Source organism: Lycium ferocissimum, chromosome 8 (assembly GCF_029784015.1).
Source record: "Lycium ferocissimum isolate CSIRO_LF1 chromosome 8, AGI_CSIRO_Lferr_CH_V1, whole genome shotgun sequence".
In the NCBI taxonomy this organism is placed as follows: Eukaryota; Viridiplantae; Streptophyta; class Magnoliopsida; order Solanales; family Solanaceae; genus Lycium; species Lycium ferocissimum.
This window is the reverse complement of record NC_081349.1, coordinates 24,800,215-24,816,901: the sequence shown is the minus strand read 5'-3', so window position 1 is coordinate 24,816,901 and position 16,687 is coordinate 24,800,215. Positions and strand designations below refer to the sequence as shown.

Sequence of the window (16,687 nt, the reverse complement as noted above, 5' to 3'; positions counted from 1 at the left end):
CATGAGATAATTCGTGGTGCCTTTTTGTCCTAGCTAGAAAGTTAGGGATCTTCCATTTATCCATATTCGTTAAGCCTCTCACCTGGAGGGGTAATTCGCGTCTAGTTAAGAATAATTTATCTCTTTGATAGGTGAAGCTCAGAGCAGCCAGCTTGTCCGCAACTTGATTTGTTTCCCTATAGCAATACTTACAAATCCCACCTTCTAGTCGTTTGTTTTGTACTTTATAACATTAAATCATCGGATTTTGGATGACATTTTTCATGATGTTAATTCTACTTGTGTTTGATGACAAGAAGACATGTTAGGAAGATTTAATGACAAACGCGACATAAATTCTTAGCATTCATTGAACATTATGTATATTCCAAAATATGATGATGCATTTCTATTTCCTATGGTTCATTATATTGAGAAGATATAGTACTACCGCCAAACTCAATGGGACATATATAATTAAATAAGTTAAAATTTGTTCTTTATAGTAGTTTACGATCTTAAATGAGATGACAACACAATTTAATAATATATCAGCGACATACAAGAGGTCTATGGATTCAAATCTCACCGCCAACCCAAAGGAAAATCCACGTGTTTGACTCATGAAAGAGAATCATGCCTATATGTGAGGGGGCATTTTGAGGCATAGTGCAATTAAATAATTAATAAAACTACTTTTCCCGAAGAGTTTAAACCTTTAGATGAGTCGATCACGACATACTTAAATACTCCCTATGTCCCAATTTATATGGCATACTTTCCTTCTTAGCCTGTTCAAAAGAAAAACATACTTCCTTAGTTAGAAATATTTTGATTTTAAATATTCTCTAGACCTCACTTATGAGATTACACTAGGTATGTTGTTGTTGATTTTGAACATCCTATTTTACCTCTAATGAGATGATTTATAGCCACATAGATGACTATGACTTGTTTTAGATCACAAATTATAAAAGTTTTTTCTTAAACATTGTATCAAGTCAAACTGTGTCACATAACTTGGGACGGAAAGAATAATTCATGAGTTGGGGGTTTGTGGGGGCAAAAGAGAAACCAGGTCTCTCCATGCAAAAAAGTGAAGTTTTGTAACTTTTAGTTGAAATCCAACTTTGTTGTCCCATTTAGAGGAGCAAAATCTAGTTCTATTTACCTCAGGTTTGTTGTATGTAAGCAAACCACATAGTTATTCTCCAATGGGGTCCCTAGCTTGAAGCCAAGCTATACATCTATCTAGATTTATATGATGGCTCAAAAGCTGTTTTCAGTAATGAAAAAAAAAAATAACTTCTCTCTTTTTCTCGACCCCATTTTGTCAGTTTTTTTTTTTTTCTCTCTTTTCAACTTCCTCTCAACATCTCTTTGTTTTATTTAAATCTTGTGCACTCACAATATATGAATTTCTTAAAATTACATAAAATTAAGCATCCCCCACCAATTGTGGCCCTGAGCGGTTGGACATTGATTGAAAAGCAGGCCCAGCCGACCCCCTCCTCCCTAACCGCCTATCAACTCACGTTCTAGCTCGAGATAGAAGGTCAAGACTCTGGTCCGACGAAAAAATAGAACAATAGCTAACTAGTCATATTTAGTCATAGAAACTAGAGTGATAACCTGCTATAAACAATTAAATCAACACTGATAGTAAACTCTATCTACGCTCCCAGTGTACAAAACTTTAATCCTACATAAGAAAGATCATTAAGACTATAGCACTCTCTTAGTCTCTCACTTGGAAGAAGATAAAGTCAAACATAGCACAACGAAAAAAAGCAAAATAAAATGGAAAAAACTGCTAAAATCCATCTTGAAACCGATCCAAATGTTGCTTCCCAGCTGAGCTACTTCCATTATTGCCAAGTCCAAGTCCATGGCCTACCGGTGCACCAATGCAAGTGTAATTGTTATTGTTGTTGTTGTTATTATTATGATCTGGCGGTAGAGCTGATGAACCCATGAAGTTGTTAGGAGTAGTACTGCTCGGGTGTGTGTTGGATCCTGATAGGACGTGGCCGAGGAAGTAGTCGTTTGTTTGGGAGGGATATTGATGAGAAGAGAGTGAAACCATACGCGGAGGAGACGCGTACATGTATGGCGGTTGAGGTGGTGGTGGCAAGAGGGTGGTGGTGGAGTTGCCTGAAAATAACCTTGTTGTTGGATAAAGTGGTGGTGGTGGTGGTGGTCTATATGATAGTGTTGGATCACCAATGTTTCCTCCTTGATGATAACCTCCTCCTGCATGAGGAATTGGCTGACAACTGCAATATTGCCAAAATAATTCTAAAAGAGTTAATCTAAACAGCCGCTTATCAATTGCTTAAACTAAAATAGTTAATGGATACATAATATATGTATAATTCATTTATAATACTCCTATGTGTATGATAACTATATTATCTATATGCATGTGTCGACTAACCAAAAGTAAACAATGAATCTGGTTAGCTATAAATAATATATTTTCATATGATAATCATAAGTTGTTGTTAAATCATAACCAAATTTTTAGAATTAAGTCTAATTCGTAGCTTGATAAAATCAATAACTAACCCCTTACAACATGTAAAAATATAATGATAGTATAAAAATCTTTAGACTATAAAAGCAGATATATAACTTAAATCCAAAAATGAGAAGAGAAAAAAACCAATGAAAATAAGCACTCATTTTGTTTCATTTTTGTGAATTTAAATATTTCATAACATACTATGACTATAATAATTCATCGTTCAAGCTAAAATGGGAAGTTGAAAAAGTTAAAAAATTTGTGATAAAGACTAAAGAGAAAGATAGATTTTTACTGAAAAAATAAGAAAGATATTAAATGAACATACCCTAGGTGATGAGGAGGAATTAGGTTATCGTTATTGAAGACGAGCTGACGAGCTCGGTTCAGTGTTTCTGTCTCTCTCTCTGTTTTCCAAAATCAAAAACAAAATCAAAATCAAATCAAAGGATATTCGAATGAACCATTACCAAGAATAATTTTACTCCATTTATTTTCACCCAACCAACTGTTACCACAACTTTTGTATGAAAACAAGATTGACATGACTACGCTAGCTTCTGGGAATAAAATCATTGGTCAATACTGTTAGACCTCAAAATTATAACCCAAACGAAAAAATTAAAATTAAAAATGCTAGCTCCTACACTTTACTAATTCAATTTTGCTGAAAACCTTGTCTGTTTCTCTTTTGTTGATTGAAATTAAAAGGTCAAAAAAAAAGAGTAAACAGCATAATAATTTTTACACTATCAAGCAAGCAATGACAGATGCAAGATCTTTATACATATGTTTCCGGCAAAAGAGAATGAAGACCCTTTCGCACCTCTTGTTCCGCCACTACTATAAGGTCACATTATTTGTAATAACAAATAATCCGCCTTAATTTCAAGATCATAAACCTTCCATATCTTTTTCAATGACCCCACCCTAAATGGTCTATTGGATCTTTAGGAATCATCACAAGGACGATCTATCTATATCTATTTGAAAGAGAATGCTGAAATGGTCATATTAGATTCCTGGTAATCATCACAAGTAAAACCGACTTTATATATTTGAATAAAAATACCGTATCGTCCATCAAACCTAGAAGAAGATGAGTCACGCAAACAACTAACTCCTTTCTAAAACTGATGGCCTAAATATATTTACACTGTTTTTATATGTATAAATTAAATTAAAAAAAATTGGGATATGGTTTTATTAAATGAAGTGAAAAGACAAGTGCTTGCCTTGTCTGTGGCGGTTCATATGTCCCCCAAGAGCTTGAGATTTGCAGAACTTGAGGGAACAAAACCTACACTCATAGACCTTCCCACACTCTTCCTTTCCTTCTTTAGCGCCGCTTTTCTTTTTCCTATACCCTCCTGCAAAAAATTTACAAGTTCAAGAAAATTAATTTGCTTGATGAGACCAATCAAAGACAAATAAAATTTTCAAAACAAAATATTAAGTTCTTTAATTAGTAGTCCTAGGGTTTTGCTTTATGAAGGCATGCCAGAGCCCAGAAATCAACTAGAACAATTGCAAAAGTAAAGTTTCACGTTTTGAAAAAAGACTTATAAATGTCCAAATGTCCAAATTTACTTTCTTTCTATAAAAAGAGAGGAGAAAATGAAAGTGAAAATCAAATGAGAGTTGTAGTAGTAAAACATTAAACTACCTATAAGCTATAGCTTGCATGAGATTTTTGTTTAAATTTTGGATCAAAAACGTGAAACTTTTTTGTCGAACTAAATTATAGGTACCAAAGGCTTTTTAATCTGCCTCTTGTACTGAAAATTTGTTTTTCCTCTTGTGGAGAAAAGTTTCCTTTTTCAAGAAAATAAGGTAATTTTGCTATGGAGTAGTCTAGTAGTAGTAATTGTTTGGAGAAAAATAAATCTTGAAATTTTTCATCATCTTTTTTTTTCCCCCCCTCTATAACTAAATTGTAGCGGCAAAGGCTTTTATATGCAGGGTCAAAAGGGAATTCGGAAGAACCCCCATCAAAAAATCATACTATATGTACGAGATCAAAAACATTTTTTTTATGTATCTAGTATTTATTAAACTCCCTGATGAAAATCCTGTCTCTGCCGTGGTTTGTATGGAATTGTTTTTTTCTTTTCAATAAAACAAAAGGAGAGGGTTTTTGTATGAGAGAAAGTTGTGTTTTGTGTCAAGGGAACAAAAAGAAAGAGAAAAAAAGAAGTTGATAAAGTAATTATTTGTACCAGAAAATGAAGAGCTACCTTCAAGGGCTTGTTTACCATCTCTACAAAAGTCTTCAGGTAAGTTGTTGAGGTCAAGGGGGTTTCTTTCTGGACTCCTGCAAAAAACCATAAACCAAAACTTTTAAGAAACAAAAAATAATACAAAGAAGAAACAAAAAGAGTTAAAAATTGAAAGGGGTTTAATTAAGAGAACTATAGTGGGGTGAACCCTACATGATGAAACCGACAGAGAAAGACAGGAAAAAATATTTGAGGTGATATGAGAAGATAAAATGGAACTTTCAGATGGAGGAGGACTACTACAAGCGAGTAAAGAAGTTTGGCAAATTATCATAAGACTTTCAGTTTGGACTGAAATGTAGAGGCTATGGTTGAGTTTGAGTTTTGAGACTTTGAGTGATGATGAAGAAAAAGGCTGGGGGTCTTGTGGGGTTTGAAAGTTCTCTATCAGTTTTTTTCTGCCAAATTGAACATACATATGCAGATCTAGGAGGCTCTCGTGACTTTATAAAGAGGAGAATATGTGTGAAAAAGGGACCACCTAGGTCAGTGCCAAAATAGAGAATTTCCCTGAGAATGTTTAAGATTTAATATATATGTATATAAAATAAATAACCTTTTACCAGATATATATGGTTTACTTTTCTATATACATAATATAAACTTTCGGCGAAGGGTAGTGCTCAACTGTTCACTTCATACTATATAATAGAGGTGGCTTCACTACTGCCAAGGGCGTGTGGGAGGATGGATATCTAGGTTTGAGCTACGGGAACAGAGAAATGGATCTTGATATAGATAGAGGTGGATTCAGGATCTGATCACTATGAGTTCGAGTCTGAGATATTATAACTGCTTATTTAATTTAATGGGTTCAAAATTTTAACTAAGGGTGTGGCCTAGTAATGAAGTGATACTACAAGAAAAAATATATTTGGCAACAAATTTTTTTTGTTATCATAGATTGATTATTGTTGCAAAAAGTACTTTTGGCAACAAAAAAAAATATTTTATTGCATGAACTTTTCCCAACGGCTGTTTTTGCAACAGCGTGCAACAACTTTTTTTTTTTTTTTTTGGTCAAAAGTGTTTTTTGCAACAATAATCAATACTATGGCAACAAAATTAAATTCTTTGGCAACAAAAAAATCATTTGCCAATAATAAAACTAAGTTGTTGCCAAATATAAAATTTTTTGTTGCGATTTCTGTACTTTCTTGTAGTGTGAGTTGAGAATCATAAGGTATCAGGTTCAAATTCCAACGGAGGCAAGAACACTAGGTGATTTTCTTCCTTTTATTCAAGCCTTGGTGGATAGCGTTACCTGGTAACTGTGCTGGTAGGAGATAGCAGTTATTCAGTGAAATTAGTTGAGGCACCCAAACGGACCTTGATGCCAGAATTATATAAAAAAAAAATGTATTGGGTTCAAAACTTCTTGTTTATGTTGAATTAGTAGATTTTTTGACATATATATATATAGGGTTCGAGCCACAATTACGTATTTGGGTAGGATGAACCCATATGTTACGTACTAGATCCATCTTTGCTAGTAGAGAACGTTTCTCTCTTTATTTGGACCCTACATGACGGTGAATCTGAATTAACCGAGTCAGTAAATTTTGAATAATGAATGATTGTACAAAAAAAGTATTGGAAGGGTTTATGGACTACAGATGGGAACGGTATTTTGTCATTTGGTTAGGATAAAGGGGGAGAGAGAACACGAGAGGGACGTTGCCTCTGTGTTTTCTTGGCTTAACATAAAGTAGCTAGTATTATTGCCCTCGAACTACTAGTCTCTCTTGTCTAAATATCATCATTCAAATAATTGTTTAACAACTATAAGACACAATTCCAATATGGTTATCTAAGAGTAGTGAACTTTGTTAGTGCAACAGTTCCTCTTCTAAGTTTTGCATTGGAATTGCTAACTTTCATTTACTTTAATCACTCCCTTGAAGGCTTGAAGGGTACATAAGATTTACCAACGCGCTCAACTTTTACAGCAATGATGTTTACCTAGCTTGCATGCCTAGTGAATTGATAGGTGCAAGGGGCCTGGTTAGACACCCTTAAAAGATTTTAGATAAATATATAGGTGCAAGGGGCTTGGTACATGGCAATTAATCAACCGCGCTTGTGGATATAACTATTTTCTTTAGAGAAATTAACATAAATAGTCATTCATCTAAAAAAAATAGCCTGCTGAGGCTGTAAATATTGTTGGCTGGTGGCCAACTAAGTAAATTCCCCTTTTCTTTATATATGTTCTATCGCTTTGAGCTTATCCGATCCCTTAATTTAGCCCATCAAGTTGCTCTACACTTTTTTCGCTCATCAATCCCAGAGTTCAAGTCTCATTATTGTCATCCTTATTCCAAAAAAAAAAAAAAAAAAAAACAATCTACATGCTTGCTTAGGAAAAGAACCTAGTTAGCACGTGAAGTGGTGTTAGATAATTAAGTAAATAAAAGTTTATCAACTCTAACAGATTAAACTTATAGATAAGATGATTAACAATCCAACTTAAATATGAGTAGAATTTTATTCAAAGGATTTTGAAAGATACGTGCTCATACAAATTCCTTGGTGTTTTATGCTTTTAATTAGTTTTGAGAGGACGTTTCACATTGACTCTCCCCAAGACTCGTTTTTGTTAATCTATCTTGTGAGAAGATTAATCTATCTTGTGAGAAGGATTTTCTATATTCATCTTCAAGATCTTGGTGTGCTTTAAATGTCAGAATTTTCTTTTGAGATTTATGTTGTACTGGTCTCAATTGGAATTGAACTTCCTAATATTAGACCAACTTGTATAGTTTTAGCCGTGGGTCAGCCGCTATACAATGATAAAGCTGCTACTTTCTCTTAACACAATTTATGTGGCGCATTTTCTTTTTTGTTTTCTTCGAAAGAATGATACAATATTATATTTAAAAAAATTCAAATGATACTATTTTATATTTTAAAAAATTCACACAGCCTTAATAATATGATTTATAGCATAAAAACATCTACCATTTGTTTTAGACCACAAGTATGTCTGGTGAGCGTGTATAAATTATTATAATTTTCAAATTTGTAACTTACAATCTTGAACTACATTATATATTGTACTTGAGACAGGTGTGCGTTCGTCGTAGTATATAGCTTATATATATAGTACATACTATTCATACGTAAGAAAGTTAAAACACGAGGTAAAGGAGAAAGAAATGAGCATGATATATATACTCCCTCCGTCCCATATTACTTATCAACTTTCGTCTTTATATGCCCTTTAAAAACTCATAAATAAAAGTGTATTTTTACTACATTACCCTTATCTCTCTCTCCAATTAATTGAACTCTAATCAACGTTGATTACTTTAAAAAACAATTAATGAAAAGGGCAAAGTAGAAAAAACTTAATTTTATCTTGATTTCGTAAATAGATAAGTATTTTGGGACGGATATGTATAGTAATGTGGACAACTAATATGGGACAAAGAAAGTATATACAGTAGATATATGTCCTTTGTGCATGTTGTAGCATCTACCACAATATACTATGTACATATTCAATTTCTTAATATAAATACAGTGTTTGGACCAAGGTTATTAAATTCGACTGAACCCGTACCTTGGTTCTCTAGCTCCATCCCTATATATTAGGTGTATTTTTTAAGCACGAAAACAGAGTCTGTGCCAAAATTACTAGTCATGCCGAACCCTGTAATTTTGACCATGTAATAATAGTGGTAGATATATGTCCTTTGTGCACGCTGCAGTTAGCATCAAAGTTAAGGTGTCGTGATGCGTATAAAAATGTAGAAGAAGACATTTGTACCTTGAGGACAATATAGCCAAAACTTAGCCTTACACACAGACCTATTTTGTCATAAGTAGTATCATGTCAATGAAGAGCATGCTCAAGATTATGAAAATCCAATGGCCCTAGCTAGCTGTTAATTTACTGTATGTGCAGTACTTATCTCAAGCTTTCCATTGTCTCATTGAACTGTTCCTATCAACTACAATGTACTATGTATTCCCACTGCTCTTCCCTAATGAATTTTTAGGTGGTCTTTTGTCCATGTACATTTTTTGTTTATAAATGTGGCTGTTTGATAGTTATCATTTTCTGAATAATTCAGTTTTGTCCGCCATTATACTTTGAGTAATGAGTACGTACCCTTATCATTAATAGCAAATTGAATGTCTTGTAGTTGTTCTAATTACCACTGGCGAAGCTCCAACCTGAAATGGGTGATTTTCTGAATGTACTTTTTTATATTATTTCCTAAAGACTCAATTTACCCTCCTTAATACTTTGAGTGCTTACAAACGCTTGCCATTAATTAGAAAAGTGTCTCGTATTTGTACTGCCATTAACAGAGCTCTAACGTGAAATGGGTAGACTCCACATGTCATAATACTTCGAGGTAAATGTCCAAATTTACTCAACTACTTTAATTTTGAGTTTTATTCATGATTTAAGCTTACCATCTGTTATATTCAGAGTGAAGTTCAGATCGGGATATGTCAAAAGGCAAAAAACGAGACTCTTTCTAGCAGCGAAGTAAGATGAGGCCCAAAATATAATGAAGAAAAAAGTTGCTAGATTTTGAACATTACAAGAGCAGATTTTACTCCTCTTGATTAAGAATACGCCTTGACGCACCCTCCTAAACACTAGTTTGTCAATAGAATAAAATTTCGCAAAAAGAAAATAATAATATTCAAACAGTTTCCTTTTCTCGAGCAAACTTTTTCTTCAAGAACTTTTTAAGAAAATGCTCGAATGGAGGCTTGGTCTTCCAGCAGCTCATTTCATATTTTGTCTATCCACTCCATTAAATGAAAAGTTACAAATACAACAATAACTGCACGTCAATTCCTAACAAATTACTACATGAATCCTCACTGCTTTATTTAAGTTCAATCCTTATCATCATCAAAAGAAACAAAGAAAAAAAAAAAAGGATCACTGAAGAGCGAAGTTTGAAAATGATTGGTGATAGTGACTCCTCTAATTTCAGACTAGAACCAAAGAATGGCATCTTTTAGAATGATCGAAAACTCAAATCAAAAGATTTTGTGTTTTCATTGAAAAAAACAACATGAATGTAAACGTTTAGAATATGCATGTCATTCTCCTCTAAACATTTCTATAAATTCAGATTGTATGTGGCATAAACCGGGGCAAAGTATTTGGGTCCATCGATGGAAGACCAGAGCAAGATATGAAAGTTGACTTTGAGATGTAACGTCGGTTCGGGTTCGACCAGTCGGGCAGAATAAAGCCTAAGGGATCACAAACCGGAGGGGCACTAGTCGACACAAACGCGAGAAATCCGACACAACGAATTTCTCGCCGTCCATTGCGCCGGCCATCTCGCCGTGCCTTTGACGCACCCGAGATCGTCGGGATCATTATCACCTTAACAAATTTAGTTACCATGTACAACTCTAACTCTCGTACTACATATACAAAGGGAAATTCTCTCATTAGGACATCTGATTCTCATTCACTTCTATGTCCTTATTTTTGTAATTACTCAAGTTCTCAAGTTACTTATAAGTTGTGGCTCGGGCATCAAGCCCATTGCTCCATACCGGATCAATTCACTGTGTTCTGCAATAACAATTTCAGGCTACCTCTTTTCTCGTTCTTTACATATCGTAGATTGCAAATTTGAATTTAATTACTTAAATAATAGATTAAGCCACATATTCTTTAACCGCGTATAAATTCAATTGTTATCTTTTTAAGGGGTAAACACAGATAAATCGCTTGCAATTTTTCAATTAACCACCTTTTGGCTTTTTGTAAATGTTCAGACATAACTTTACTGATTTTTCTACAACTTTAATATAAGACCCTATTTGTTTGCAGTAGAGGTCTGAACCTGAGTTATTCAAATCTCAATCCATTGAAGAAATATATTTCTTTTTTGTTTTGCAATCATTTATTTGTTCTAAATAGTCTGATTCATTTTGTACAAATAACTTAAAGATTCATGTGACGATATCTGTTACAACAACTTTATCTAGGATCTGCAGAATAGTAAAGTGGTAAAGAATTGCAAATACAATGAGAATCTTATTGGCTAGGCAAGAATATATATGCCATAGTCTCATGTATTACCAATCCTCCTTTGCTTCATCCTTTAATATCAATATTAACACAACACTCCCAGTGTAATCCCACAAATGGGGTCTGGGGAGGGTAGTGGGCGCAGAACTTACGCCTTCCTTATGAAGGTAGAGAGGTTGTTTCCGATAGTCCCTTGGCTCAAGGAATATTAATATAGCAGTTCAAAAAATTGCCTATATCCCAAGATGAATTTGGTTTTATTGTGTAGAATCACATTTCCTAACCTAGATGAATGGTGTTGGTTTCAATAAGTAATGCCTCTACAGAGTCCCTTTAACACCGAGAATCAAGCCACGAGATGATGTCGTTTAGCACAGTAAGAATCCGGTCATCGGGTTCACCTTCAAGAATACAGTGATAGCCTCCTTCGTAGAGCTTAAGAGTTTTATCGCTGCTGGAAGACTTGTCATACAGATACTGACTCACTCGAGGATCCGTCACTTTATCTGCAGCTCCATGAAGGATGAGCATTGGGGACGCCACCTGCAAGCGGAAATACATACAACTGTTAATTAATTTCTCGGATAAAGCTGGAAAACGTGATAATGTTTCATCAATAAACGTGGATTTATGTACTAACCTTTTCCACTTGTGATTCTATGTATTTTGTAGCATTTAAGAGTTCCACAGCAGTTTTCACGCGTGTTTTGTCGGAGTAAGAGATTACGTTGTATGGAGCCTAAAAAAGAATGAAACAAGAACTAGCTTCAGTTAAACATGAATACATAGCTGTGCTAAGCATACTTTGAACATCAACGCGCATATCCATATAATTGGATTGATGGGGTCCTCATAGCTGCAGTAGGGACAGAGCCATAGTGCAGCTTATGCGGGTTCAGCAGAACCCAATAGCTTTGGCCCAACTATGTATTTGGATTAAAAATCTACTTAATATGTACATAATATATCAAAAACCCATTAAGCTGCCTTTTTCTAAAATTTAGAACCCATAAACTCAAAATTGTAGCTCCACCCTGAGTTAGCAGGTCACAGATAGGACATCATGTTGAGGGTCGCATGGGGAATTCCAAAACAAAATGCTATAACAACTCTAGATGGAGAAACAGTGAACAGGTGCATACAGAGCAAAGGAGTCTAATACATGCATATGAAGCTATATCAAATATCTAAGGAGACGAGACAGGGCTTGAAAGAGGACAATGGCTTTTTATCTTTGAAGGGTTGAGGCTATCATATGTTTTATCATGGCCGTGGATAGGAGTGGCAAAATTCGCCCATGGAAATATGACCCGCCCATCCACTCAAGTTTGGGTAGGTCAATGATCCCGCGCATTTAGATGGGCTGATCTGAACTAAATATTTCGCCTAAATTGACCCATCCGAAATCTTGTCAATTTTTTATTAATAATGAAAAAAAAAGTTTTATTAAGTAATTAAAAAATTATTAAAAAACAAACAAAAAAATTAAAACTATGTAAGAGTTTGATGAGTTGGACATTGACCCATCGTTTAGCTCATCTTGACTCACCCTATCTCAACCCAAGTAACCTTTGGGCGGGTTATGAACTCAGCACATTTTGACCCTCCCAAATTCAGCCCGACCCGCTCATTTGAATCCCCCAGCCGTGGGCATTCTTTTCCTTTTTGCAACTACATACTAATCTTTGTTTCTTCTTCTCAAAATTCTGTGATCTCCATTATTACTTGTCCAAGCTAACTATGTAGGCAAATAGTTCTCTTTAAACAGAAGTTTAGAGCTGCCATCATTTGGCTAGTATTCTTCCTCATATAACTTAAAGAGAGTAAATAGGGGCATTACCATTTGCCTTTTCTTGAACTCCCTGAATGCCAATTCCGCCAAATCTTTCGTAGGGACTATCTTTGCTTGTGGCATAATGTTAGACATAAAAATCAAGACTTTCTGCAGAATAACTGGTGGTGTCATGTCTTCTGCAATCTTAGCAGCAACAGAGGGTCAGCAAAATTATTGCATTAAGAAGGTTCAAATTCCAGAAACATGATACTTTGCAATATAAAATTTTCAAGAAGCACAGAATTCCGTGGCAATGCTCAGAGGAAACATAATTCCTTTCGACAATGAATCATCCAAAGCTGATAATCTGACTTTTTTCTTGAACACGGTTTGTTAGGACAGACTATTCATTTCATATTTGTATAAGTGGTGCCTAAAATGAGAAGCATTTTTCAGCACAACCTGGATACTTAGGGGAGAAAAAAGAATATATCTAACAAGCTATTGCAATAAGCAAACCTTTCTCTGATTAAAGCGCCACATAGCAGAGAGAATAAATTATGAGAAATGCTAAGGAATGAAACAGAAAAACCAAAAAGAACAGTTGGTACCTAAAGGCTTTAAAATTCTTTTGGAGAGTATTTACAGGGAGAATTTTGCATATTGGGAACAAACATTTTCAGGACGGAAGAATGCATCTACTTGGAAAAAAAGTTTTACCAAAAACTGTAAACTCTGCACTCCTTGACACCGTTGAATATATTCAAGTGTAGAAATACTGAACTTGTTGAGAAAATCATTTCTACACATTTTAGTTTGATGAACAGAAATTTGAAAATTCTGAACTCTTAGGAGATAACGAAGAAACATGACAAATACATTGGTTCAGCTAAAAATAAATGTGCTCAAGAAAGTGAGAAACATGGAAAATGGAAATGACGATAATATAAGAAGTTAGATAGTCTAGCTAAAGATAGTATTACTTTGCACATTGGCGCAACAAGGACGATTCCATCCCATTGAAGTGGTTCCTTAAGAAGAGCTTTCAGAGCAATTGCACCTCCCATGGACTGCCCAAATATAAAGAGGGGAAGCCCAGTAACTTCTGGCCTACCTGCTCCATCACAATAGAAATTACTCATTATATTGTCACACGAGGAGAATCATGCTCTAACAAAAATTAGAATAAGCCGTGAATGAACCCCAGTTGGGATTTAATAGACTTTGCTTTTTTGCATTGTCCGAATGTTCGCAGCATACTAAATTGATGATTTCCATCATCATAGGAAATTAAGACAAAGCAAAAACATACTGCACCATACCTTTAATCTTCGCATATTGTTCATTGACATTGTCAACTATACCATCAAATTCAGGAATATATCCATGCAAACCATCAGAGAGACCAAAACCGGGATGGTCAATAGCATAGACAGCATAGCCAGCAGCCGCTATATACTTTGCAATACCTGAAAATCAATATATCAGACAAAAAGAATATAAAAGCCTACCACTTGGGATAAAATACAAAAACCAGTAATTAAGAGGCAGAGCAATCAATCTACTAGTGGCTCTGTAGTTAAAGAGATAATAGCGAACCTTCAAAGAAGAAAGTGCAAGTATCACCATATCCATGACAAAAGCACAAAGCACCTTTAATTCGTATTCCAGGCTTTGGTAACCAACTTTTACAGAAAATCTGTTGGCCTTTCGAATTTGTTTCGTACCACTACAAAATGTACATATGTTATTATTCCAATAGAAGATATGCCTATCCATTTTCTTAAATAGTATGACACAATAATTAACAATTAAGAACAAGAGAAAATGGCCTCTTCTGCACGAATTTCCATCAAACAGAAAAATCTAACTGGCAAGAACAATTATCAATTTACAACTCAATGCTCCATATATGTCCATAATTCTAAAAGAATAATCCATTGCTATTATATATAATAAGCCTTGATGAGTTCAATGGAGTTCAGTTACATATTTTTGGCAGGGTATTTAGTACTTCTATCAAGACACTGTTAACCTTCTTTTTTCCTGGATAAGTATTTAGATATCTCATTAAAAATACCTTGAAGATGTACTGATAAATCAATGGGGCATGACTAATTAAAAGAAGTGTTATAACAACCCAAAACTTGGAAACTAAAACCCTAGAAAAGACATGCTCTCAACAACTCATCCTAATTTCACTGCATACCTTTTAAGATAAAATGTTTTACTCCAACAAATAAGACTATTTATCATCATCAATTAAAACCAAAAGAAGAGTAACCGGATTCCACAGTTGTTATAGTATCGACTACACTTCAAAGCTTCTTCTCCTGACCTGCATTCCATTTTATCCCTCTGTGACTCTGTTCCTCATTTTACAAAATCCATTTTCAATTAGCTAATTTTGACTTCATCCTTCATTCAAATCGACGTCATTCCAATGAAATATAGGTAAAAAGTAACTGAGGCGATTAATATGTAATCACCTCTAAAAAGTAACTGAGGCGATTAATATGTAATCAACTCCAATGACATTTCACAACAGAGCAAAACAGAACCACATAGCTAAAATCAAGATTTGCAAAAACACTTAGGTGATCTTTTAACATCTGTCCAAACCCCGGTGAACAGAGTTACCTGGTACCTATGCTGGTAAAAGCTAACAGGTACCAAGAGGAATTAGTCAAGGTGTGTGCAAGCTGGCCTAGACACCACGTTTATAAAAAAAGAAAAAAGACCCTGACACTTCATCTAGGAAGACTTACTCAAATATAGTGTAAAAATCTTGTGTACAAGCCATGAAGCAAATTGGAGTAATTCCCAAAAGTACACAATAGTACTAAAACTAGAGTATATTACTCCCCCATCCCAATTTATTTGACTGCATTCGAATTTCGAGAGTCAAACGAGTTGCTCTTTGATAATTAATTATTATGACTTAATAGCACTTTTTTACATAATTTCCAAATATGTAAATTTTATTTTGAAAAATTTAAAGATTCTACGTTCAAACACACGGGCAAAATTAAAAAGTTTGAATCTCAAAAAACAAAAGTGTCACATAAATTGGAACGGTGCAGAGGGAGTTTAAATAAATTGATAAAGTAAAATACCTCCTCTAATCTGATATCAGCTGGAGCCATCTGCAAAAACCCCATAAAGTAAAGAAACAAAAAAAAATAAAAAAAAAATTAGGAATCAAAAAAAAAATAAAATCAAGAAACACTAATTTCAACATGATTAAGACAAAACCAACCTTAAACAAGATATGATCAAGCTGTTGTTGTGCAGTAACAAAAGCTGATCGAACCCTTCTTCTAGCAGGAGCATGATCTAAATTTTGTGTAGCAATTTCATTTAAAGCTTCACTAATCCCTTCAATTCTTGGTTTCTTTAGGACCATAGTAATTGTTCTACACTTAGTCTCTGAAGTTGAAACTTGTGTTTTCCAATTCCATTTATGTTTGAGAATAATGGGTTGATTAATTTTCCGGTGAACAAGTGAGTTTTCCGGTTGTAAAGATGGTAAGAAAGTTGAAGTTAGTGTAAGGTCCATTTGTAAATTGATTAATGATCATACTGACATACACAGTGGAAATGTGTGTACTTTTAAAGAATTTAAAAAGTGTCACTAAGCCGACAGGGGAATAGTCAATTCACGTTCTTTATGACCTTTTTAACGTGTTAGTTGGACCCTTTTTCTCTTACGATTAACAACAAAAACGTGAGATTTGACTACTTGTGTAAAAGTTTAGTAATTTTTTTTTTTTTTTCTTAAATCTAGCTTGTTGGATTCTGATGCAATGACAGATCTCGAAGCTCAATGAAAATAGTACTTCCTCGGTTTCATAACAGAGCTTTTACTGATTTACCCCTTAATTAAATGCTTAAAAAAGAAAAGACAATTAATAAATTTTGATTATTTAAATATGGGCAATTTTTAGAGAATCTGCCTAAAGTATACTTAAAATACTAAAGCATCACTTATTTTGAAAAAAATTATAAAATTCAAAAAACCACTTATTATGAAATGGAGAGAGTAATACAGTAAGACACCAAGCAGTGATGGCCTGACGGGTTAGGATTTTCACTTGAAGATACTGGGT

General features: G+C 34.3%; 2 protein-coding genes across 5 annotated transcripts; both read right to left on the bottom strand.

Moving 5' to 3' along the window:
• Nucleotides 1–1,411: 1,411 nt before the first annotated feature.
• On the bottom strand, nucleotides 1,412–5,218 carry LOC132067675 (zinc finger protein JAGGED-like). Of its 3 annotated transcripts, none has more exons than XM_059460975.1 (5): nucleotides 4,936–5,218; nucleotides 4,759–4,817; nucleotides 3,739–3,873; nucleotides 2,832–2,910; nucleotides 1,412–2,255 (listed from the first exon to the last, which is right to left on the bottom strand). In XM_059460975.1, coding segments are annotated over exons 1-5 (738 nt in total). In that variant the 5' UTR covers nucleotides 4,938–5,218; the 3' UTR covers nucleotides 1,412–1,792. The 3 variants fall into 3 exon arrangements, with proteins under 3 accessions (XP_059316958.1, XP_059316956.1, XP_059316957.1); XM_059460973.1 differs by having other exon boundaries at nucleotides 1,413–2,255; nucleotides 4,723–4,817; XM_059460974.1 differs by having other exon boundaries at nucleotides 1,414–2,255; nucleotides 4,741–4,817; nucleotides 4,936–5,217.
• A 5,529-nt stretch (nucleotides 5,219–10,747) lies between these two features.
• LOC132067674 (caffeoylshikimate esterase-like) lies at nucleotides 10,748–16,404 on the bottom strand. 2 transcript variants are annotated; one of them, XM_059460971.1, is made up of 9 exons: nucleotides 16,290–16,404; nucleotides 15,838–16,253; nucleotides 15,695–15,724; nucleotides 14,178–14,307; nucleotides 13,901–14,047; nucleotides 13,562–13,692; nucleotides 12,645–12,782; nucleotides 11,445–11,543; nucleotides 10,748–11,347 (listed from the first exon to the last, which is right to left on the bottom strand). In XM_059460971.1, the coding sequence occupies exons 2-9, from the start codon at nucleotides 16,135–16,137 to the stop codon at nucleotides 11,138–11,140; spliced, it is 1,185 nt and encodes a 394-aa protein (XP_059316954.1). In that variant the 5' UTR covers nucleotides 16,138–16,253; nucleotides 16,290–16,404; the 3' UTR covers nucleotides 10,748–11,137. The 2 variants fall into 2 exon arrangements, with proteins under 2 accessions (XP_059316954.1, XP_059316955.1); XM_059460972.1 differs by lacking the exon at nucleotides 15,695–15,724.
• Nucleotides 16,405–16,687: the final 283 nt, after the last annotated feature.